At 43.8% G+C, this 25,356-nt stretch overlaps 2 protein-coding genes across 2 annotated transcripts in view; both read right to left on the reverse strand.

The window, feature by feature from the left end:
- The window catches only part of LOC126215108 (uncharacterized), a 106,541-nt gene that overhangs the window by 35,943 nt on the left and 45,242 nt on the right, over positions 1 to 25,356 (reverse strand). The window contains exon 3 of the mRNA XM_049941763.1: positions 22,858 to 23,164. The gene's annotated coding sequence lies outside the window, so the exon portion shown is untranslated. The remainder of the gene's footprint in view (positions 1 to 22,857; positions 23,165 to 25,356) is intronic.
- Positions 1 to 25,356, reverse strand: part of LOC126214961 (platelet glycoprotein V-like) — an 80,065-nt gene that overhangs the window by 21,252 nt on the left and 33,457 nt on the right. The window contains exon 3 of the mRNA XM_049941596.1: positions 22,854 to 23,164. Coding sequence (XP_049797553.1) covers positions 22,854 to 23,164 — 311 coding nt within the window. The remainder of the gene's footprint in view (positions 1 to 22,853; positions 23,165 to 25,356) is intronic.

Raw genomic sequence — 25,356 nt, forward strand, 5'->3', positions numbered from 1 at the left:
TGCTTTTCTCACTTTTACAACTTGATTGCTTACACTCACTGGCTGAACACTTACATTTAAATCATCTGCTCTTTGAATGTTCTTATTCACTGACTGATAACTTCCGTTTAACTGACCCACTTGACCTGGAGATGACAACATGACACTTATATGTGTAGATGATGTGCTGACAGTTCCTGGAGACTTTCTTCTTTGCTGGGAAGTGGACCGGATAATGGTTTCACTTATGTTTATATGTGTAGTTGGTGCGCTGACAGTTTCTGGTGACTTTCTTCTCGACTGAGAAGTGAACTGGATAACAGTGTCACTTCTGTTTATCATATGAACACCCTATCCCAAAACTGGTGTCATCATATGACAGCAGTTTACTGAGGAAAGTTAAGAAAACGCTAAATATGGAAGGATATGAACACAATTTACAGCATTCCGTACTGCACACAGCAAAGAAACATTACTGTATGTAGATAATTTTTACTTTTTGGACCGTCTGACTGCATCTCAATAGAGACAACTGAATGAAACACAATTTTCGTGCCGTACGCGTTTCGCCTATATTCTCTGCAAGGCATCGTCAGTGGCTTGGAAATGTACATATATTACTATTTAGTTTACATTTTAGGGCAATGTACCTACTGCAAACTAAATAGTAAAATATGTACATATTCCAAGTCACTGAAGATGCCTTGAAGAGAATAAAGGCGAAAAGCGTATGGCACGAAAATTGCGTTTCATTCAGTTGTAGTCAGATGGCCCAAAAAGTAAAAATTATCAATATATCGTAATATTTCACGTAACTGAGGAAGACAGGACTAGTGAAGTTGATGCAAAGAAACAGTTCGTGGACTGCGAGTGTTTTAATAAGTATGCATATGCACCATGTCGTAAAGCAGCATCTGGATTGTGTAAAATAACATTCCTGAAATGGACTGATCTGCCCAACGTACCGAACTGAACCCAACAGAACATCTTTGAGATGAATAAGAATGTCGACTTCGCTCAAGACCCTAATGTAAACGTTTGGGTTCTTGAGGGAGAATGGGCTTCCATTCTTCCACAGATATTCAAACACTTTATTGAAAGTGTCCCCAAAAGTTTTAAAGCCTTCATAAAGGTGAAGAGTGGACATATCCGATATTAAGGTCTACTGACAGCTCACCGGGTATTTTTAATCGGGTAGTATACTTGATCTTGTTATATGCCACTTTGATCTACTACACGTTTCGACCCATCAAAATATCTAACTGTTCATTAAATGTATTTTCCTGCGATAACCTATGTAAATTTCGTGAATTTGCATTTAAATGCCGGCCACTGTGGCCGAGCGGTACTAGGCGCTTCAGTCCCGAACCGCGCTGTTGCTACGGTCACAGGTTCGAATCCTGCCTCGGACATGGATGTATGTGATGTCTTTAGGTTAGTTAGGTTTAAGTAGTTCTTAGTCTATGGAACTGATGACCTCAGATGTTAAGTCCCATAGTGCTCAGAGCCATTTGAACCATTTGCAATTAAATATATATTCATTGTTGTTATATTTTATGTTGCATGTTTATTACTACGCATGAGATATCAGTGGCGATGGCAGAGTGTTGTAGCGACAGCGATAATGTTATGGACCAGGGATGCTGCATTACGTTAACGTGATTGCATGATAGCTGCAATTCAAGAGGAAAAAAATACCTTTGTCAATGTTGCCCTCCGTGTGCACCTAGCAGAAGTAGCGATAGTTTCGCACACTTTCTGTTTTCCTTTTGCGTTGAGACGCATCCCATGTTTTGTGTAGTCTTCTCCATGTAGAAGTTGGTTCAAGTCGATTACAGTGACGTTTGTACATGGAGATGCCAGGTCCATTGTAATACAGTTAAGATTGTACACCATATAGTTGTTTTCTGGCTTACCATATCTTTATGGGATTGTACACAGTAGCAGCCTAGTACGACGCATTCTTGAAATACATCTTTGTACACTCGTTTCAAAAACTGCTGTGCTTCTGTTACTGTCATTAAAACCTCCAATAACTCCCACTAAGTCGTCCGAAGTGAAGCCCTTGGAGAGCTCGACTGCTTCCCTGACAACATTTTCAAAGCATGCATTTGGTTTTACTACTGCTGACGTGCTGTAATTGAAAGATGCATTTAAGGGTGATGCACACCCACGCCCATGACTATCAGATAACAGCAGTATATTGTTTTTATGCTTGATCTGAATCATTTGACTACCAGTAACTGTTTTCGTGCAGTTGAGGGACGTTCCACTCCGTTCTGTTGCGCCTTTTTTTGCAGCAGTATTGTTTTTTGGCCGCATATTGACGCTAACGGTTGCTGGTTTCAAATTGTGCACTGCAGCACTATTAGTTACTGCATTTTGTTTTGAATTACACTCCTGGAAATTGAAATAAGAACACCGTGAATTCATTGTCCCAGGAAGGGGAAACTTTATTGACACATTCCTGGGGTCAGATACATCACATGATCACACTGACAGAACCACAGGCACATAGACACAGGCAACAGAGCATGCACAATGTCGGCACTAGTACAGTGTATATCCACCTTTCGCAGCAATGAAGGCTGCTATTCTCCCATGGAGACGATCCTAGAGATGCTGGATGTAGTCCTGTGGAACGGCTTGCCATGCCATTTCCACCTGGCGCCTCAGTTGGACCAGCGTTCGTGCTGGACGTGCAGACCGCGTGAGACGACGCTTCATCCAGTCCCAAACATGCTCAATGGGGGACAGATCCGGAGATCTTGCTGGCCAGGGTAGTTGACTTACACCTTCTAGAGCACGTTGGGTGGCACGGGATACATGCGGACGTGCATTGTCCTGTTGGAACAGCAAGTTCCCTTGCCGGTCTAGGAATGGTAGAACGATGGGTTCGATGACGGTTTGGATGTACCGTGCACTATTCAGTGTCCCCTCGACGATCACCAGTGGTGTACGGCCAGTGAAGGAGATCGCCCCCCACACCATGATGCCGGGTGTTGGCCCTGTGTGCCTCGGTCGTATGCAGTCCTGATTGTGGCGCTCACCTGCACGGCGCCAAACACGCATACGACCATCATTGGCACCAAGGCAGAAGCGACTCTCATCGCTGAAGACGACACGTCTCCATTCGTCCCTCCATTCACGCCTGTCGCGACACCACTGGAGGCGGGCTGCACGATGTTGGGGCGTGAGCGGAAGACGGCCTAACGGTGTGCGGGACCGTAGCCCAGCTTCATGGAGACGGTTGCGAATGGTCCTCGCCGATACCCCAGGAGCAACAGTGTCCCTAATTTGCTGGGAAGTGGCGGTGCGGTCCCCTACGGCACTGCGTAGGATCCTACGGTCTTGGCGTGCATCCGTGCGTCGCTGCGGTCCGGTCCCAGGTCGACGGGCACGTGCACCTTCCGCCGACCACTGGCGACAACATCGATGTACTGTGGAGACCTCACGCCCCACGTGTTGAGCAATTCGGCGGTACGTCCACCCGGCCTCCCGCATGCCCACTATACGCCCTCGCTCAAAGTCCGTCAACTGCACATACGCTTCACGGCCACGCTGTCGCGGCATGCTACCAGTGTTAAAGACTGCGATGGAGCTCCGTATGTCACGGCAAACTGGCTGACACTGACGGCGGCGGTGCACAAATGCTGCGCAGCTAGCGCCATTCGACGGCCAACACCGCGGTTCCTGGTGTGTCCGCTGTGCCGTGCGTGTGATCATTGCTTGTACAGCCCTCTCGCAGTTTCCGGAGCAAGTATGGTGGGTCTGACACACCGGTGTCAATGTGTTCTTTTTTCCATTTCCAGGAGTGTAGAAAGAAGAGTGCGAGTGTTATGTATTCCAGGTTCACTTTGTAGGTATTTTTCCAGTAATGCATCATATTGATGTTTGAGAAGTTGAAACTCGTCGAATATTATGGAGATAACTTCGTCTTTACTGTTAAACGTTTGACCTTTTCCTTGTTTACAGCATCTTCGACATAGCCAGATTTTTTACTTTTCGCTAACATTCGTACAGCTGTAATGATAAACAGTCCTGCATTGAATGCAGGAAACACCTTTAAACACATATTGCAATAGCAGTAATTAATTTCTATCAGTTCCTTAGTTGCACATGTTCGATCTTGTAACGAAGTGGACGCTGAGCACATGGCTTCATTAACAGAGTTTACTGCATTTATACTTCTTTTTTCCGCAACATTAGCGATTATATAACACATGATACACTTGTCATCACAATACACGGAAAGTTTTTCACAAATCACACATTTCTTTTCGCAATTTTTGTATCGCGACATTGCTGCTCGCGTTGGTCGTGATACAATGACTGTTAGCAGAATATGGAATTGGTGGGTTCAGGAGGGTAATACGGAACGCCGTGCTGGATCCCAACGGCCTCGTATCTCGTAGCAGTCGAGATGACAGGCATCTTATCCACATGGCTGTAACGGATCGTGGAGCCACGTCTCGATCCCTGAGTCAACAGATGGGGACGTTTGCAAGACAACAATCGTCTGCACGAACAGTTGGACGACGTTTGCAGCACCATGGACTATCAGCTCGGAGACCATGGCTGCGGTTACCCTTGACTCTACATCACAGACAGGAGCGCCTGCGATGGTGTACGCAACGACGAACCTGGGTGCACGAATGGCAAAACGTAGTTTTTACGGATGAATCCAGGTTCTGTTTACAGCATCACGATGGTCGCATCCGTGTTTGGCGACATCGCGGTGAACGCACATTGGGAGCGTGTATTCGTCATCACCATACTGGCGTATCACCCGGCGTGATGGTATGGGGTGCCATTGGTTACACGTCTCGGTCACCTCTTGTTCGCATTGACGGCACTTTGAACAATGGACGCTACATTTCAGATGTGTTACGACCCGTGGCTCTACCCTTCATTGGACCCCTGCGAAACGCTTCATTTCAGTAGGATAATGCACGACCGCATGTTGCAGGTCCTGTACAGGCCTTTCTGGATACAGAAAATGTTCGACTCCTGCCGTGGCCAGCACATTCTCCAGATCTCTCACCAATTGAAAACGTCTGGTCAATGGTGGCCGAGCAACTGGCTCGTCACAATACGCCAGTCACTACCTTTCATGAACTGTGGTATCGTGTTGGAGCTGCATGCGCAGCTGTACCTGTACACGCCATCCAAGCTCTGTTTGATTTAATGCCCAGGCGTATCTAGGCCGTTATTACGGCCAGAGGTGGTTGTTCTGGGTACTGATTTCTCAGGATCTATGCACCCAAATTGCTTGGAAATGTAATCACATGTCAGTTCTAGTATAATACATTTGTCCAATGAATACCCGTTTATCATCTGCATTTCTTCTTGGTGTAGGAATTTTAATGGTCAGTAGTGTATTTTGGTCGGCGGACGACTCCATTCAGCACGCTGTAAGTGCTAAAATACTTTCACAATCAAAAATACCTTTTGCAGCCATAATCTATATGCTTGAGGAGTACAAATTACGTAAAAAATCGATTTTTCATCTGTCTCTACTAGAACCTCCCGTCAAGCTCTCGACACGTTTGGAAGCCCCAGAAAATTTTATCAGTATATGCCACTCTGAAACCACGCATTGGCACCGAATTCGTACCTGTTTCGATGTTGCATACTCGTTTATCTTCATTGTTCCTGTTGCAAAAAGTGCTATGTCTCTTCATTCAAATGGTTCAAATGGCTCTAAGCACTATGGGACTTAACATCTGAGGTCATCAGTCCCCTAGACTTAGCACTACTTAAAACTTTATTGACTGGCGACTCCATGGAGTGTTGTGTGCACCACGACCAAATAGTGGATAGAATTGGAAGGAAAATCAGCATTGGCCGTATTTTGTTGTTTTATTGTCAGCATTTAAATCGATTTTCAGTCACTTAGTGACCATTTTAACTAGAAGTTAAAAATTTTCACATAAAGATCAGAGACTATAAAACAGAAAATCACTACTACACCTGCGTATGAACATAACAGTTGGTAGGGACATACCTGTAATATACAATTAAAATTGGTAGGCGTTGGTATCAACAAGCTTAGAGCCATCACATAAACTGAGGCCGCTGTTTACAAGCACCTGTTCAGCAGACCTCGGTATGACAGGGATTGGAACGCCCTCTATGTGACATGTGTCACGTGAAGAGTTAATATTACTGGTTTTGCAAGATATTAACACAAAATACCTCTTGTGCATTTGTGAATCATGAAGTAATTCATATTAAAATGTACGTAAAACATATAGCAGACGAAGGGGGAAGGAAACATCTAAATTACACTGGCGTATTGTTTTTAAAAAACCAACTTACAAAACATAAAACAGATCGATAATAAGTTGTCAGAGTGCAGGACAAGTAAAAGAGAAAAAGCAAACGAAAAAGAATAGTATATGAATAATATGTAATGATGGATAACACAGTTTTTTAAAAAAACATCTGGCGTGGGAAGTTAGAAGTACAGCGTTTGTGATTTACGTATAATGTTACGTTAAGACCAAGGAGTCAAATATATAAAAATAGTAATAGTACGAAAATGCCATTACGTAATAATTAAAATGCCGTGAAACACAATATTCATTACAAAAAAGTTTTGAAGGTGTAGACAAACAATTTCATTATCATATTTAACCGACTAACTGAAGAAACTGCAAAAAGGTGGGAATTTAAGGAGATGGGACCTGGATAAACTGAAAGAACCAGAGGTTGTACAGAGTTTCAGGGAGAGCATAAGGGAACAATTGACGAGAATGGGGGAAAGAAATACAGTAGAAGAAGAATGGGTAGCTTTGAGGGATGAAGTAGTGAAGGCAGCAGAGGATCAAGTAGGTAAAAAGACGAGGGCTAGTAGAAATCCTTGGGTAACAGAAGAAATATTGAATTTAATTGATGAAAGGAGAAAATATAAAAATGCAGTAAATGAAGCAGGCAAAAAGGAATACAAACGTCTCAAAAATGAGATCGACAGAAAGTGCAAAATGGCTAAGCAGGGATGGCTAGAGGACAAATGTAAGGATGTAGAGGCTCATCTCACTAGGGGTAAGATAGATACTGCCTACAGGAAAATTAAAGAGACCTTTGGAGATAAGAGAACCACTTGTATGAACATCAAGAGCTCAGATGGCAACCCAGTTCTAAGCAAAGAAGGGAAAGCAGAAAGGTGGAAGGAGTATATAGAGGGTCTATACAAGGGCGATGTACTTGAGGACAATATTATGGAAATGGAAGAGGATGTAGATGAAGATGAAATGGGAGATACGATACTGCGTGAAGAATTTGACAGAGCACTGAAAGACCTGAGTCGAAACAAGGCCCCCGGAGTAGACAACATTCCATTGGAACTACTGACGGCTTTGGGAGAGCCAGCCCTGACGAAACTCTACCATCTGGTAAGCAAGATGTATGAAACAGGCGAAATACCCTCAGACTTCAAGAAGAATATAATAATTCCAATTCCAAAGAAAGCAGGTGTTGACAGATGTGAGAATTACCGGACAATCAGTTTAATAAGCCACAGCTGCAAAATACTAACACGAATTCTTTACAGACGAATGGAAAAACTAGTAGAAGCCGACCTCGGGGAAGATCAGTTTGGATTCCGTAGAAATATTGGAACACGTGAGGCAATACTGACCTTACGACTTATCTTAGAAGAAAGATTAAGGAAAGGCAAACCTACGTTTCTAGCATTTGTAGACTTAGAGAAAGCTTTTGACAATGTTGACTGGAATACTCTCTTTCAAATTCTAAAGGAGGCAGGGGTAAAATACAGGGAGCGAAAGGCTATTTACAATTTGTACAGAAACCAGATGGCAGTTATAAGAGTCGAGGGGCATGAAAGGGAAGCAGTGGTTGGGAAGGGAGTAAGACAGGGTTGTAGCCTCTCCCCGATGTTATTCAATCTGTATATTGAGCAAGCAGTAAAGGAAACAAAAGAAAAATTCGGAGTAGGTATTAAAATCCATGGAGAAGAAATAAAAACTTTGAGGTTCGCCGATGACATTGTAATTCTGTCAGAGACAGCAAAGGACTTGGAAGAGCAGTTGAACGGAATGGACAGTGTCTTGAAAGGAGGGTATAAGATGAACATCAACAAAAGCAAAACGAGGATAATGGAATGTAGTCGAATTAAGTCGGGTGATGTTGAAGGTATTAGATTAGGAAATGAGACACTTAAAGTAGTAAAGGAGTTTTGCTATTTGGGGAGCAAAATAACTGATGATGGTCGAAGTAGAGAGGATATAAAATGTAGACTGGCAATGGCAAGGAAAGCGTTTCTGAAGAAGAGAAATTTGTTAACATCGAGTATAGATTTAAGTGTCAGGAAGTCTTTTCTGAAAGTATTTGTATGGAGTGTAGCCATGTATGGAAGTGAAACATGGACGATAAATAGTTTGGACAAGAAGAGAATAGAAGCTTTCGAAATGTGGTGCTACAGAAGAATGCTGAAGATTAGATGGGTAGATCACATAACTAATGAGGAGGTACTGAATAGGATTGGGGAGAAGAGGAGTTTGTGGCACAACTTGACCAGAAGAAGGGATCGGTTGGTAGGACATGTTCTGAGGCATCAAGGGATCACCAATTTAGTATTGGAGGGCAGCGTGGAGGGTAAAAATCGTAGGGGGAGACCAAGAGATGCATACACTAAGCAGATTCAGAAGGATGTAGGTTGCAGTAGGTACTGGGAGATGAAGAAGCTTGCACAGGATAGAGTAGCATGGAGAGCTGCATCAAACCAGTCTCAGGACTGAAGACCACAACAACATTTAACCGACATGATGATATACTTCTCGTTTGCCCCTTTGGACAAGCTAACATTATTATAACAATGGTTATACGCTTCCGCATAAGCACTGGGTCAGAACCCATACAGACATGACATCAAACATACACGGTTGCTTAATGTAAACATAGCACCCACAATTTGGCGTGGGAAGTTAGAAGTATATCGTTGTTAATTCACGTAAAATATTACGTTAAAACTGAGGAGTCAAATATATAACGAAAAATGCCACTAAGCAACAATTCAAATGCCATGAAACAACAAAATACGGCCAATGCTGATTTTCCTTCCAATTCTACTTAAACCTAACTAACCTAAGGACATCATACACATCCATGCCCGAGGCTGGATTCGAACCTGCGGCAGTAACAGTAGCGCGATTCCGGACTGAAGCGCCTAGAACCGCTCGGTCACTACGGCCGGCGACTCTTCAACCTTCGTAAATTTGATGACTAATACTACAGAAAACACCTAAACATTATTTGTTACGCCAATTTGTTTATTATTTATAATCAATCAGCTGTTTTTTTTAATTTTCCTGTTTTTTACTTTGCTTTTATCATAAGTAGCTCCTTTAATTCCCCTAGATCGGGAACACGCGCGTAACTTTCCCTGGGGGGCAGCCCCGACGCACGGCCTGCAAGAGAAGATGGAGCGGGTCTCGACGACCGGCGCATAATCCTCCGCGCAGTAACGGCGAGGGCAGGGGAAAAGTCGCGGAAATTAAGGAAATGGCAGGCGTCGGGAAGAGTCCTCGCCGGCACAGAGTCCATTTTCCGCAGCGAGAGAGTAATTTCCGGTGCAATTAAGGGCCGTTTCGTCTTAATGCCCGGCAGTATTTTACAGGGTGAACTTTCTCCCGTGAGGGTGGGAGCCCCAGTCCGAGGGGTTAGCAAGAGTCACCCCGCTCCCAGTTTCAGCACGGACCGATCTGCGGATGAAAACAAAACCCTCAGTGTCCGGCGAGTTTCCGTGTCATACACACGGTACAACCTCGAGATATTACAGTAGCGTAAAAAAACACAGCTGTAGACAAGATGAACATATCACTACAGCCGGCCGGAGTGGCCGAGCGGTTCTAGGCGCTTCAGTCTGGAACCGCGCGACTGCTACGGTCACAGGTTCGAATCCTGCCTCGGGCATCGATATGTGTGATGTGCTTAGCTTAGTTAGGTTCAAGTAGGTCTACGTTCTAGGGGACTGATGACCTCAGATGTTAAGTCCCATAGTCCTCAGAGCCATTTGAACCATATCACTACATTTCCGTGTAGCCTTTAGGGAGGATGTTAAATGCAATGATTGCCGCTCGTGTAGAAATAGCGAAACGGTTAGACCCTTACTGCTCCATCTCAATGCAAAAAAAGTAACACTGAAGAGTCAAAGAGAATGCTAAACCTGTCTAATATCGTGTAAGACCCTGGGATCATGCAGATGTGCTGCAACACGACGTGGCATGGACCCGAATAATGTGTGAAGAAGTGCTGGAGGGAACTGATACTATGAATACTGCAGGGCTGTGCATAAATCTCTAGATTGTCGCACAGATGAAAAAATGGTAGATATTCAAATAGATGACATGATAGAAAAACAATTAAAATCGCTCAAAAGAGGAAAGGCCGCTGGACCTGAAGGGGTACCACTTCGATTTTACACAGAGTACGCGAAGTAACATGCCCCCCTGGTTGCAGCGGTGTACCGTAAGTCTCTAGAAGAGCGTAGCGTTCCAAAAGATTGGAGAAGGGCACAACTCATCCCCGTTTTCAAGAAGGGACGTCGAACAGATGTGCAGAACTATAGACCTATATCTCTAACGTCGATCAGTTGTACAATTTTGGAACACGTATTATGTTCGAGTATAATGACTTTTATGGAGACTAGAAATCTACTCTGTAGGAATCAGCATGGGTTTCGAAAAAGACGGTCGTGTGAAACCCAGCTCGCGCTATTCGTCCACGAGACTCAGAGGGCCATAGACACGGGTTCCCAGGTAGATGCCGTGTTTCTTGACTTCCGCAAGGCGTTCGATACAGTTCCCCACAGTCGTTTAATGAACAAAGTAAGAGCATATGGACTATCAGACCAATTGTGTGATTGGATTGAAGAGTTACTAGATAACAGAACGCAGCATGTCATTCTCAATGGAGAGGAGTCTTCCGAAGTAAGAGTGATTTCAGGTGTGCTGCAGGGGAGTGTCGTAGGACCGTTGCTATTCACAATATATATAAATGACCTTGTGGATAAGATCGGAAGTTCACTGAGGCTTTTTGCGGATGATGCTGTAGTATATCGAGAGTATGTAACAATGGAGAATTGTAGTGAATTGCAGGAGGATCTGCAATGAATTGATGCATGGTGCATGGAATGGAAACTGAATCTCAATGCTGCGAATACATAGAAAGAAAGATCCTTTATCATTTAGCTACAATATTGCAGGTCAGCAACTGGAAGCAGTTAATTCCATAAATAATCTGGGAGTAGGCATTAGGAGTGATTTAAAATGGAATGACCATATAAAATTTATCGTCGGTAAAGCAGGTGGCAGACAGAGATTCATTGGAAGAATCCTAAGGAAATGCAATCCGAAAACAAAGGACGTAGGTTACAGTGCACTTGTTCGCCCACTTCTTGAATACTGCTCACCGGTGTGGAATAAGTACCAGATAGGGTTGGTAGAAGAGATAGAGAAGGCCCAACGGAGAGCAGCGCGCTTCGTTACAGGATCATTTAGTAATCGCGAAAGCGCTACGGAGGTGATAGATAAACTCCAGCGGAAGTCTCTGCAGGAGAGACTCTCAGTAGCTCGGTACGGGCATTTATTGATGTTTCGAGAACACACCTTCACCGAGGAGTCAAGCAGTATATTGCTCCCTCCTCCGTATATCTGGCGAAGAGACCATGAGGATAAAATCAGAGAGATTAGAGCCCACACAGAGGCATACCGACAATCTTTCTTTCCGCGAACAATACGAGACTGGAACAGAAGGAAGAACCGATAGAGGTACTCAAACTACCCTCCGCCACATACCATCATGTGGCTTGCTAAGTATGGATGTAGACGTAGATGAAGTTGTAAGTAGGCTGTTTATGTTTTCTTATTGGCAACGTTACGTAGCGCTCTGTATGAAAATCACTGGCTGTGCTGTGTGCAGTCTGTGGCTAGTTTGCATTGTTGTCTGCCATTGTAGTGTTGGGCAGCTGGATGTGAACAGCGCGTAGCGTTGCGCAGTTGGAGGTGAGCCACCAGCAGTGGTGGATGTGGGGAAGTGAGATGGCGGATTTTTGAGAGCATCAGAAACAGTACATTTGTAAGAATGGATGTCATGAACTGCTATATATATTATGACTATTAAGGTAAATACATTGTTTGTTCTCTATTGAAATTTTTCATTTGCTAACTATGCCTATCAGTAGTTAGTGCCTTCCGTAGTTTTAATCTTTTATTTAGCTGGCAGTAGTGGCGCTCGCTGTATTGCAGTAGTTCGAGTAACGAAGATTTTTGTGAGGTAAGTGATTTGTGAAACGTATAGGTTAATGTTAGTCAGGGCCATTCTTTTGTAGGGATATTTGAAAGTCAGATTGCGTTGCGCCAAAAATATTGTGCGTCAGTTTAAGCACAGTCATGTAAAATTTTTCTAAGGGGACGTTTCGAAGTGTACGATGGGTGGAGATCTGTACTGAACAGCACGCTTCAAGGCATCAAAGATATGCACAATAATGTTCATGGGTGGGGACTTTGGTGGCCAGCGGAAGTGTTTAAAGTCAGAAGGGTGTTCCTCGAGCCAGTATGTAGCAATTCTGGACGTGTGGGGTGTCGAATTGTCCTGCTGGAATCGCCCAAGTCCGTCGGAATGCACAACGGACAGGATGCGTATGTATGTATCACCTTTCAGAGTCGTATCTAGACGTGCGAAGGGAGGTGGGGGGGGGGGGGGGGGAGGGCATATCACTGCAACTGCACACGGCCAACACCATTACATAGCCTGCACCAACTAGAACATTCCCCTGCTGACATGCAGCGTCCTTGGATTCATGAGGTTCTCTCCATACCCGTACACGTCCATCCACTCGGTACAATTTGAAACGAGAGTCACCCGACAGGCAACATGTTTCCAGTGATCAACAGTCCAATGGCAATGTTGAGGGGGGTACGCAGCTCGTGGTGGTGTGGTAGCGTTCTCGCTTCCCGCGCCCAGGTTCCCGGGTTCTATTCCCGGCGGGGTCAGGGATTTACTCTGCCTCGTGATGACTGGGTGTTGTGTGATGTCCTCAGGTTAGTTAGGTTTAAGTAGTTCTAAGTTCTAGGGGACTGATGACCACAGATGTTGAGTGCCATAGTGCTCAGAGCCTTTTGAACCAATGTTGAGGGACCTAGGCGAGGCGTGGATGTTTGCGTCATGCGGTCATCAAGGGTGCACTTCGACATCTCCATTAACGTTAGTAGCCACCATGGATGTGGTGATTTTGCTCCAAAACAATGCTTCGTGGTAAACACTCTGGAGGTTCTGGTGTACATACTTTACACCCAGGTGTTGTTGTTGTTGTTGTTGTGGTCTTCAGTCCTGAGACTGGTTTGATGCAGCTCTCCATGCCACTCTATCCTGTGCAAGCTTCTTCATCTCCCAGTACCTACTGCAGCCTACAGCCTTCTGAATCTGCTTAGTGTATTCATCTCTTGGTCTCCCTCTACGATTTTTACCCTCCACGCTGCCCTCCAATGCTAAATTTGTGATCCCTTGATGCCTCAAAACATGTCCTACCAACCGTTCCCTTCTTCTAGTCAAGTTGTGCCACAAACTTCTCTTCTCCCCAATCCTATTCAATACCTCCTCATTAGTTATGTGATGTACCCACCTTATCTTCAGCATTCTTCTGTAGCACCACATTTCGAAAGCTTCTATTCTCTTCTTGTCCAAACTGGTTATCGTCCATGTTTCACTTCCATACATGGCTACACTCCATACAAATACTTTCAGAAACGACTTCCTGACACTTAAATCTATACTCGATGTTAACAAATTTCTCTTCTTCAGAAACGATTTCCTTGCCATTGCCAGTTTACATTTCATATCCTCTCTACTTCGACCATCATCAGTTATTTTACTCCCTAAATAGCAAAACTCCTTTACTACTTTATGTGTCTCATTTCCTAATCTAATCCCCTCAGCATCACCCGATTTAATTTGACTACATTCCATTATCCTCGTTTTGCTTTTGTTGATGTTCATCTTATATCCTCCTTTCAAGACACTCTCCATTCCGTTCAACTGCTCTTCCAAGTCCTTTGCTGTCTCTGACAGAATTACAATGTCATCGGCAAACCTCAAAGTTTTTACTTCTTCTCCATGAATTTTAATACCTACTCCGAATTTTTCTTTTGTTTCCCCCACTGCTTGCTCAATATACAGATTGAATAACATCGGGGAGAGGCTACAACCCTGTCTCACTCCTTTTCCAACCACTGCTTCCCTTTCATGCCCCTCGACTCTTATAACTGCCATCTGGTTTCTGTACAAATTGTAAATAGCCTTTCGCTCCCTGTATTTTACCCCTGCCACCTTCAGAATTTGAAAGAGAGTATTCCAGTTAACGTTGTCAAAAGCTTTCTCCATGTCTACAAATGCTAGAAACGTAGGTTTGCCTTTTCTTAATCTTTCTTCTAAGATAAGTCGTAAGGTTAGTATTGCCTCACGTGTTCCAACATTTCTACGGAATCCAAACTGATCTTCCCCGAGGTCCGCTTGTACCAGTTTTTCCATTCGTCTGTAAAGTATTTTGCAGCTGCGACTTATTAAACTGATAGTTCGGTAATTTTCACATCTGTCAACACCTGCTTTCTTTGGGATTGGAATTATTATATTCTTCTTGAAGTCTCTGGGTATTTCGCCTGTCTCATACATCTTGCTCACCAGATGGTAGAGTTTTGTTATGACTGGCTCTCCCAAGGCCATCAGTAGTTCTAATGGAATGTTGTCTACTCCCGTGACCTTGTTTCGACTCAGGTCTTTCAGTGCTCTGTCAAACTCTTCACGCAGTATCTTATCTCCCATTTCATCTTCATCTACATCCTCTTCCATTTCCATAATATTGTCCTCAAGTACATCGCCCTTGTATAAACCCTCTATATACTCCTTCCACCTTTCTGCCTTCCCTTCTTTGCTTAGAACTGGGTTGCCATCTGAGCTTTTGATATTCATACATGTGGTTCTCTTCTCTCCAAAGGTCTCTTTAATTTTCCTGGAGGCAGTATCTATCTTACCCCTAGTGAGACAAGCCTCTACATCCTTACATTTGTCCTCTAGCCATCCCTGCTTAGCCATTTTGCACTTCCTGTCGATCTCATTTTTGAGACGTTTGTATTCCCTTTTGCCTGCTTCATTTACTGCATTTTTATATTTTCTCCTTTCATCAATTAAATTCAATATTTCTTCTGTTACCCAAGGATTTTTATTAGCCCTCGTCTTTTTACCTACTTTATCCTCTGCTGCCTTCACTACTTCATCCCTCAGAGCTACCCATTCTTCTTCTACTGTATTTCTTTCCCCCATTCCTGTCAATTGTTCCCCTAAGCTTTCCCTGAAACTCTCGACAACCTCTGGTTTAGTCAGTTTATCCAGGCCCCATCTCCTTAAATTCCCACCTTTTTGCAGTTTCTTCAGTGTCAATCTGCAGTTCATAACCAATAGATTGTGGTCAGAATCCACATCTGCCCCTGGAAATGTCTTACAGTTTAAAACCTGGTTCCTAAATCTCTGTCTTACCATTATATAATCTATCTGATACCTATTAGTATCTCCAGGATTCTTCCAGGTATACAACCTTCTTTTATGATTCTTGAACCAAGTGTTAGCTATGATTAAGTTATGTTCTGTGCAAAATTCTACAAGGCGGCTTCCTCTTTCATTTCTTCCCCCCAATCCATATTCACCTGCTATGTTTCCTTCTCTCCCTTTTCCTACTGACGAATTCCAGTCACCCATGACTATTAAATTTTCGTCTCCCTTCACTACCTGAATAATTTCTTTTATCTCGTCATACATTTCGTCAATTTCTTCATCATCTGCATACCCAGTTGGCATATAAACTTGTACTACTGTAGTAGGCATGGGATTTGTGTCTATCTTGGCCACAATAATGCGTTCACTATGCTGTTTGTAGTAGCTAACCCGCACTCCTATTTTTTATTCATTATTAAACCTACTGCTGCATTACCCCTATTTGATTTTGTATTTATAACCCTGTAATCACCTGACCAAAAGTCTTGTTCCTCCTGCCACCGAACTTCACTAATTCCCACTATATCTAACTTGAACCTATCCATTTCCATTTTTAAATTTTCTAACCTACCTGCCCGATTAAGGGATCTGACATTCCACGCTCCGATCCGTAGAATGCCAGTTTTCTTTCTCCTGATAACGACGTCCTCTTGAGTAGTCCCCGCCCGGAGATCCGAATGGGGGACTATTTTACCTCTGGAATATTTTACCCAAGAGGACGCCATCATCATTTAATCATACAGTAAAGCTGCATGTCCTCGGGAAAAATTACGGCTGTAGTTTCCCCTTGCTTTCAGCCGTTCGCAGTACCAGCACAGCAAGGCCGTTTTGGTTAATGTTACAAGGCCAGATCAGTCAATCATCCAGACTGTTGCCCCTGCAGCTACTGAAAAGGCTGATGCCCCTCTTCAGGAACCACACGTTTGTCTGGCCTCTCAACAGATACCCCTCCGTTGTGGTTGCACCTACGGTACGGCCATCTGTATCGCTGAGGCACGCAAGCGTCCCCACCAACGGCAAGGTCCATGGTTCATGGGGGAAGACACCCAGGTGAGACACGTGAAATTGTTGGTGATAGACACTAAGGTCGCCCCGAGGAAACTGAAGCACCTTTTGTGAATATCACGAAGCGACAAAAGAACTGTTCTTAACAAAGGAACGAAATAGATATTTTTACACCTTATTTCATTTTTTTATATAGTTGGAACTGATTAAAATAGAACTATCAGAAAACTATTTATTTTTGTTATTATTTGTTGCTAATATAAAAGTCGTTAGAAAACTTGTAGTCCATAATCATCAAACAGAAAAAATATTAAATAGGATGTCCCATTAACCATTGGCTGCGACATGTTTGAAACTAGTACCGCTGTTTCACCTGACACTGCATTTACTTTAAGGACAAAAGGCAGACGCTAGTCGTAGTGCATGATGTATCATCATCATCAGTGTTCTGCCAAATGCAGGTTGTCACATGGTAGTTATACCGGCTGTTCGGTCTTTTGCCATCCTCTTCAGGTCTGCATAATTTCCTCTTCCCTTTCTGTCATCTTGTATCTCCTTCTTCCTCTCACAAGGGGAAGGCCTCAGACACGGCCAACCGATTCGGCTCAAATTTGGCAGGTCGCTTGTGTACAACCTAAAACGAAGGACTCTAAGATATTTTGGGTCAACACCCTCACAATTTTGAGAAAATCACCCCTAAAGGTTATGACGAGCAATCGACTCAAAATTGGAGTGATCGAAAGATAATTGTAAATAGAGCATTTTTCATAATCAGGTATGGGGTCCGCAAACGCAAACTTTTCCAGAAATCGAGGAAAGAAAACTTTTACAACTGCCGCTTCTGCACCCACATGTTAAACGCTTTTCGCCGACTGCGCCGATAGCGTAACGGCCAAGGTAATTGGCTGGGAATGCGAAAAACCGTGTTCGAATCTCGAAGAAACCTAGCGGATGTTATTCTTTTCGTTTGTATGTTTCCATATCTCAATTGATAGGGATAGGAGGATTAATAAGGTAAGTAAATCAATAAGGAATGATAATAATAAGGTAGGCAAATAAATTTCTCAAACCTCTTGGGATAGTAAACAACTAAAATGTTACTCCAGGCCACTTTACACTCGCTCTTCCAATCACTGGTACGTGTCCTCACTTTTCTTCGAACAACTAGACGGATGATAAATGTCATATAAATATTCGAAACAATTATACTCACGGCACCAAGAACATCTAATGAATGCAATCTTTCGACAGCTGCACTGTTCCTTCCGAAGAGTTGGCGGAAAACAAACTTGGTTTACATTTAAAAATATGTCTTTTTCGGTAATTAATTTTGATGCGTACCACGCATACGATATTATTGCCTGAAAAATCGGTGCTGAAAGTTGGTTATGAATTATGCTGTGAATAGTTATTGCATCCGTGCGATTGTGCAATTCCCAGCCAGTTACCTTGGCCTGTGTTTGGTCGTTGCGGACGTCACATGACATCCGTTCAAGTTCGTTTGTTGATAGTTCCACTCAGTTTCTTTTTTTTTTTTGTTTTTTATTTATTTATTTTTTTTTTTTAAGAGGCCAACCGGCTCTCTGACCGAACACACGGAGCCGGTCCGTTGCGCTATCCGTGCTGTCAGCGAAAAACGTTTACCATGTGGGTACAGAAGCTGCAGCTGTAAAAGTTTCTTAGCTCGATTTCTGGAAAAGCATGCGTTTTCGGACTCCATCCCTGATGATGAAAAATGCTTTATTTGCAATTATCTATCGATCCCGCCAATTTTGGGTCGGCTGCTCGTCATAACCTTTAGGGATGATTTTCTCAAAAACGCGGGGGTGTTGACCCAAAATATCTTAGATTCCGTCGTTTTAGGTTCTACACAAGCGACCTGCCAAATTTGAGCCGAATCGGTGGGTCCGTGTCTGAGGCCTTCCCCTTGTCAGTCTTCTCCCACAAACCAATCCTTCCAAAGCATCTGCTAGCAAGCACTGCCTTATCAATTAATGCCCCAACCAGTTCTTTTTCCTTTCTCTTACAACCTTCAGCAGACATCTTCTCTCACCAACACTTTCCAATACTCTTTAATTACTCACTCTTTCCATCCAGCTTATTCTTTCCATTCTCCTCCACATCCACATCTCAAATGCTTCTAACCTTTTTTCATCCTCTCGTCCCAGCGTCCATGTTTCTGCCCCATACAGTGCGACGCTCCAGACAAAACATTTGCCAAGCCTATTCCTTAGTCCTTTATCTAATTTGCCACATAAGAGTCTCCTCTTTCTGTTGAATACCTCCTTCGCTATGGCAATTCGAGTTTTCACCTCCTGGTGACATCTCAAGTCTTCAGTTATTGTGCTTTCAAGATATTTAAATTCACTTACTTGGCTAATGGTAGATTGTCCTATTTTAATATTGGACAGTCTGCGTCTTGTACTGATGACCATACTCTTTGTTTTTGCTGTGTTTATTTGCATCCCATATTCCACACAAACTTCATTCAGATCTTTCAGCATGTTATTCACTGTCCGCTCACTTTCTGCCACTAATACCATGTCATCAGCAAATCTTATACAGCGTGTCCAGAAAAGGACTCCCTGATTTAAAAATTAAATATCTCGAAAACAAAGATCGATAGAGGAATGCAGTAAACAGTATGTTTATTGTGAAAGCTGTAAGAAGTTTATACAGCAGTTTGAAATAATAGTTACAAAAGCTGCTAACAGATGGCGCTGTAATCGCCATACGTAATGCCCAGTATAAATAGTGATCCGAAGCCCAGAGCGACCAGTTCCACTATTGAAACGTGAAAGGAGGTTAGCGTACCGAAGGAAGAGATTAAAACCGTGTACTCCATTGAACAACGCGTTTTTCTGGTGCTAGAGTACCACAGGTTAGAAGAGAGTCCTACGGCAACAAGGCGAAGTTTTCAAGCACGATTTAATGTTCCAAAAGGACTCGATGCGAAAACCATTCGTACGCTCTTCGCAAAATTTCAACGAACAGGCAGCGTAACTGATGATCTAGTGGGGCATGTTGGCCGCAAGCAAACCGCAGTTACGCCTGAAAATATCGCCACAGTTTCTGGAATTATTCAGCGAAATCCAATATCATCCGTCAGTAGAATTGCATCTGAGACTGGTTTGAAGCGTTCCAGCACGCAGAAAATACTGAGATAGAGCTTACACATGTTTCCATTCAAAATTCAAACGCACCTGGCCATACTCGATCGAGCTGTGCAACAAAGGGTTGCCTTTGCTAATCAGATGCTCACAATGATTGATAGTGAAGGATTTGATGTTGGCTGCATCTGGTTTACAGATGAAGCACACTTCCACCTGAATGGATACGTGAATAAGCAGAACTGGCGATTTTGGGGTTACGGAAAGCCATATTGGTGTGAAGCGAAACCCCTGTATTCTCCTAAAGTTACTGTGTGGGCTGCAGTATGCAGCAGAGGCATTATTGACCCTTTTTTCATTCGAGAAACGGTCACTGGTTCACGTTACGTTGCAATTTTGGAACAATTTGTCGCCACACAGCAAGCGTTAGAGGATCGACCAGGTACTGAATGGTTTATGCAAGATGGAGACCGACCACATCGGACCGAACAAGTGTTTCGCTTTCTTGCTTTCGGGAATCGAGTCATCACTTTGGAATATCCAAAATTTACTGGTGCAGGCATGGATTGGCCTCCATATTCGCCGGATCTGACTCCCTGTGACTTTTTTTGTGGGGCACAGTGAAAGACATGGTCTACCCGAAGCATCCCGCCACGCTGGACGAGCTTGAATCGGCGATCTCTGTGGCATGTGAATCAATTTCGGTTGAGACACTACGAAAAGTGATGGCGAATTTCATTCTTCGTTTGCGCCACCTCTGTAGTGCCAATGGTGAACATTTTGAAAACATTGTGATGTGACTGTTTGCAAAGATTGTTTTCATACGATTATTTCACTTATGTATGCTGATATGAGCTGTACAGCGTACAGAGCCATCTGTTAGCAGCTTTTGTAACTATTATTTCAAACTGCTGTATAAACTTCTTACAGCTTTCACAATAAACATACCGTTTACTGCATTCCTCTATCGATCTTTGTTTTCGAGATATTTAATTTTGAAATCAGGGAGTCCTTTTCTGGACACCCTGTACATTCTATTCTCTTTCCACCAATATATGTTCCTCTTTTTCCATCTAAGCTTTTTGCAATAATCTCTTCAAGGTATACGTTAAATAACAGCGGGGAAAGGCAATAACCTTGTCTAATACCTTGTCCAATGCTGCTTCCTTCTGACATTTCATTTCAAATCCCTATCCTTCCTTTCTGGTGTAAATATAGATTCTGTACATGAAATAGATATAAATAAAAAGTGGCAAAGTATTATCTCAGTGTCAGAGCTAAAAAATATCGATAACGAAACCGCCATATCGAGTGCCGATATTTTTTTATTTTATATCATACTTTTTCCGCAATTTCGAAAGATATTTGAAGTTGTTCTCTTGAAATTGTAGTAGAACATAGTTTTACTTTCGCTGCGTGAGAGAGTCTTACTACTTTTTCAGTTTTTATCACGTCCAGTCTATCTATTTGACAGTGTGAAGCAAGTATAGATGGCGCAAAGAAGTCCAATTGCACTGTGGGATGGCGGTGCGAACGGAGTAACAAAATATCCGATATGAAGAAATAGCACACCAGTTGGGTTAAAACACAATTTTTAACGCAACTAGTGCGCTAGATTCTTCACATCGGCTTTTTTCAAAAACAGTTGCTGAAGTTGATGAGCAATAATCTAAATGGCAAGATTGGTTTTGCGGCGGGCGAAGACGTGTGAGGGGAAATGCTGACGTAATAGGCGCTCGGCGCTGCTAACAGAAACTGAAACGGTTAGCTTCGCAACGCAGTTTTGACCCTACAACTGCTAGGTTGCTGGCGTTTGCAGAAATGAATAAAACAGGGAAGTCGACACGAAGTGTTCCGGACAAATCCGATACGTGGTGAAACCGAACGATGGATCTATCGGACACCTTTTATTGTGCCACTTACATGCAGTTAACATTGGTAGCAAAGTGGTTACAGCCAAGCGTTAACATGCATCGTTTTCGTTTCAGTTATTTGAGAGGGATACGCAGGCTGCCAGCTTGTTGATGTACAGAATGTCTAATAATACACTACTGGCCATTAAAATTGCCACACCAAGAAGAAATGCAGATGATAAACGGGTATTCATTGGACAAACATACGACAACTGACATGTGATTACATTTTCGCGCTATTTGGGTGCATAGGTCCTGAGAAATCAGTGCCCAGAACAACCACCTCTGGCCGTAATAACGGCCTTGATACGTCTGGGCATTGAGTCAAACAGAGCTTGGATGGCGTGTACAGGTACAGCTGCCCATGCAGCTTCAACACGATACCACAGTTCATCAAGAATAGTGACTGGCGTATTGTGACGAGCCAGTAGCTCGGCCACCATTGACCAGGCGTCTTCAATTGGTGTAGCACATCATCTTCGTGGTGTAGCAATTTTAATGGGCAGTAGTGTATATTAAATACAGTCCCTCGAAAAATTTGAAAGCCGATTTTTTTCTGTAAATTTCTGAAAGACGTTACGCAGCTAAAGCCTCATTAAGAAAAACGTTGATGGCTGTTATTACATTAGATTGTCTTAAAGTTTCATTCAACATAACTTAGTAATAAGACATCTAATACACAAGTAGGACCTACTTCCAAGAGCGTAGCAACACCAGCGTACGTGTGCTGCGGCTTCTCACCAATCATCGCGCTTGTGTTTGTTTACATCAGGTTTATTCTTACGATGAGCAAAGTATAGTCACGAGAACGCTCATTACATCAGTAGCGAGGTACGTAGAGAAAGTAAGTTATCCTGGCCAGGAGCTAGTTACCTTGCTACCTACACAAACCTGTAACGAAACGGGCTGTTCTTCTTTGTATCTTCCGCGCTTCCTCTATCATTTCTACCAGGTAGTCGTCTCAGACACGGAATCAGTACCCAACTATCAGTTACAGATGTGGTTTGCAAGCTACCTCTTTCATGGGCTGACTACATTTACTGAGGATTCCTCCAATAAATTTCAGTCTGTCATCTGCCTCATCGGCGATTATTTCGTGTTACATAACTCGATACCATACTACCAGATATTTAACGGATGCGACACCATTTATTGTCGGCGGTCGAGTAATCAAAGGAAACAGAATGTGCTTCGCCTAAATACGTGGAATGCGTTATGTTTATTTTTGACAAAGGCCACTGTGCGAACCATGGAACCGGTGCAGCGATGCGCGAGCGACCCACCGTTGTGGCTGAGGTTGAGAAGCCGCAGACCGCCCGCGGCGCTGAAGAGCTTCTCCGGGATGGAGCGGAGCTGGTTGCTGGACAGGTCCAGCCTGGAGAGGCGGCCGTGGTTGGGCAGCAGCGCCGCAGGGAGCGCCTGGAGGCTGTTGCTGGAGAGGTCCAGCGACTCCAGGGCAGCGTTCCTGGAGAACGCCGTGCGGTGCAGTGCCGAGACGCGCGTCCTGGAGAAGTTCAGCGAGCGCAGGTGCGGGCAGTGCTGGAGGAGACCCGCTGGAAGCTCCAGCAGTGGATTGTCCGAAAGATCCAGCTGGAAAAGCGGCGGCACCGGTGTCAGTCCCAGTTACTCGTACCTGTAGTTACGGCAGTCCACAGATCAACATCTGTTCACACACAGTGTAACATTGAGGCTCCACATATAAATACAGTGCGGGGTGCACTCGGCCAATGTGAGGCAAACTGAGGAGCTACTTGATTGAGAAGTAGCGGCTTCGGTCTCGGAAACTGACGTAGGGCTGGTAGAACCCCTCCATATCCGCATCCAGTGAAGCCAGTGGGCTGTGGATGACACGGCGGCCGGTCGGTCCCACATCTACATCTACATCCATACTCCACAAGCCACCTGACGGTGTGTGGTGGAGGGTAGTTTGAGTACCTCTATCGGTTCTCCCTTCTATTCCAGTCTCTTATTATTCGTGAAAAGAAAGATCGTCGGTATGCCTCTGTGCGGGCTCTAATCTCTCTGATTTTATCCTCATGGTCTCTTCGCGAGATATACGTAGGAGGGAGCAATATACTGCTTGACTCCTCGGTGAAGGTATGTTCTCAAAACTTCAACAAAAGACCGTGCCGAGCTACTCAGCGTCTCTCCTGCAGAGTCTTCCACTGGAGTTTATCTATCATCTCCGTAACGCTTTCGCGATTACTAAATGATCCTGTAACGAAGCGCGCTGCTCTCCGTTGGGCCTTCTCTATCTCTTCTATCAACCCTATCTGGTACTTATCCCACACCGGTGAGCAGTATTCAAGAAGTGGGCTAACAAGTGCACTGTAACCTACGTCCTTTGTTTTCGGATTTCATTTCCTTAGGATTCTTCCAATGAATCTCAGTCTGGCATCTGCTTTACCGACGATAAATTTTATATGATCATTCCATTTTAAATCACTCCTAATATGTACTCCCAGATAATTTATGGAATTAACTGCTTCCAGTTGCTGACCTGCTATATTGTAGCTAAATGATAAGGGATCTTTCTTTCTATGTATTCGCAGCACATTACACTTGTCTACATTGAGATTCAATTGCCATTCCCTGCAAGATGCGTCAATTCGTTGCAGATTCTCCTGCATTTCAGTATAATTTTCCATCGTCACAGCCTCTCGACATACTACAGCATCATCCGCAAAAAGCCTCAGTGAACTTCCGATATTATCCACTAGGTCATTTATACATATTGTGAATAGCAACGGTCCTACGACACTCCCCTGCGGCACACCTGAAATCACTCTTACTTCGGAAAACTTCTCTCCATTGAGAATGACATGCTGCGTTCTGTTATCAAGGAACTCTTAAATCCAATCACACAATTGGTCCGATAGTCCATATGCTCTTACTTTGTTCATTGAACGACTGTGGGGAACTGTATCGAACGCCTTGCGGAAGTCAAGAAACACGGCATCTACCTGGGAACCCGTGTCTATGGCCCTCTGAGTCTCGTGGACGAATAGCGAGAGCTGGGTTTCACACGACCGTCTTTTTCGAAACCCATACTGATTCCTACAGAATAGATTTCTAGTCTCCAGAAAAGTCATTATACTCTAACAGAATACGTGTTCCAAAATTCTACAACTGATCGACGTTAGAGATATAGGTCTATAGTTCTGCACATCTGTTCGACGTCCCTTCTTGAAAACGGGGATGACCTGTGCCCTTTTCCAATCCTTTGGAACGCTACGCTCTTCTAGAGACCTACGGTACACCGCTGCAAGAAGGGGGCCAAGTTACTTCGCGTATTCTGTGTAAAATCGAACTGGCATCCCATCAGGTCCAGCGGCTTTTCCTCTTCTGAGCGATTTTAATTGTTTTTCTATCCCCCTGCTAGCCCAGCCCGACAGCGCTTAACTTCGGTGACTTGACGATAACCGGTGTTACCACTTCGGCAAGGCCGAAGGCTCTACACTCAAATTTGAAAAAAATGAGAAAAACAGAACACCTTGGACGACTACTGACAAGACATTCATATTCACAGGACATGTACATTAGTATGTTCTCCAGAAATGATTAGCATTTTAGTCATCTCGGTTCAGCATGTGTCCTGTTGCCTAGTAGGCACAGGGTCCGCCTTAGGCGCCGATAAATTGTTAATGGCATCGACACATATAAGGCCAAAATTGCGTCATGTGGCTGTCAGTATGTGGGTATTATGTTGACGAGTTGCACAACGGATTGATCTGACAAGTACATTTTAGCTCCTGCAAGAAACAATTTCCACCCCACACTAC

This window comes from Schistocerca nitens, chromosome 12 (assembly GCF_023898315.1).
Source record: "Schistocerca nitens isolate TAMUIC-IGC-003100 chromosome 12, iqSchNite1.1, whole genome shotgun sequence".
NCBI classification, from domain to species: Eukaryota; Metazoa; Arthropoda; class Insecta; order Orthoptera; family Acrididae; genus Schistocerca; species Schistocerca nitens.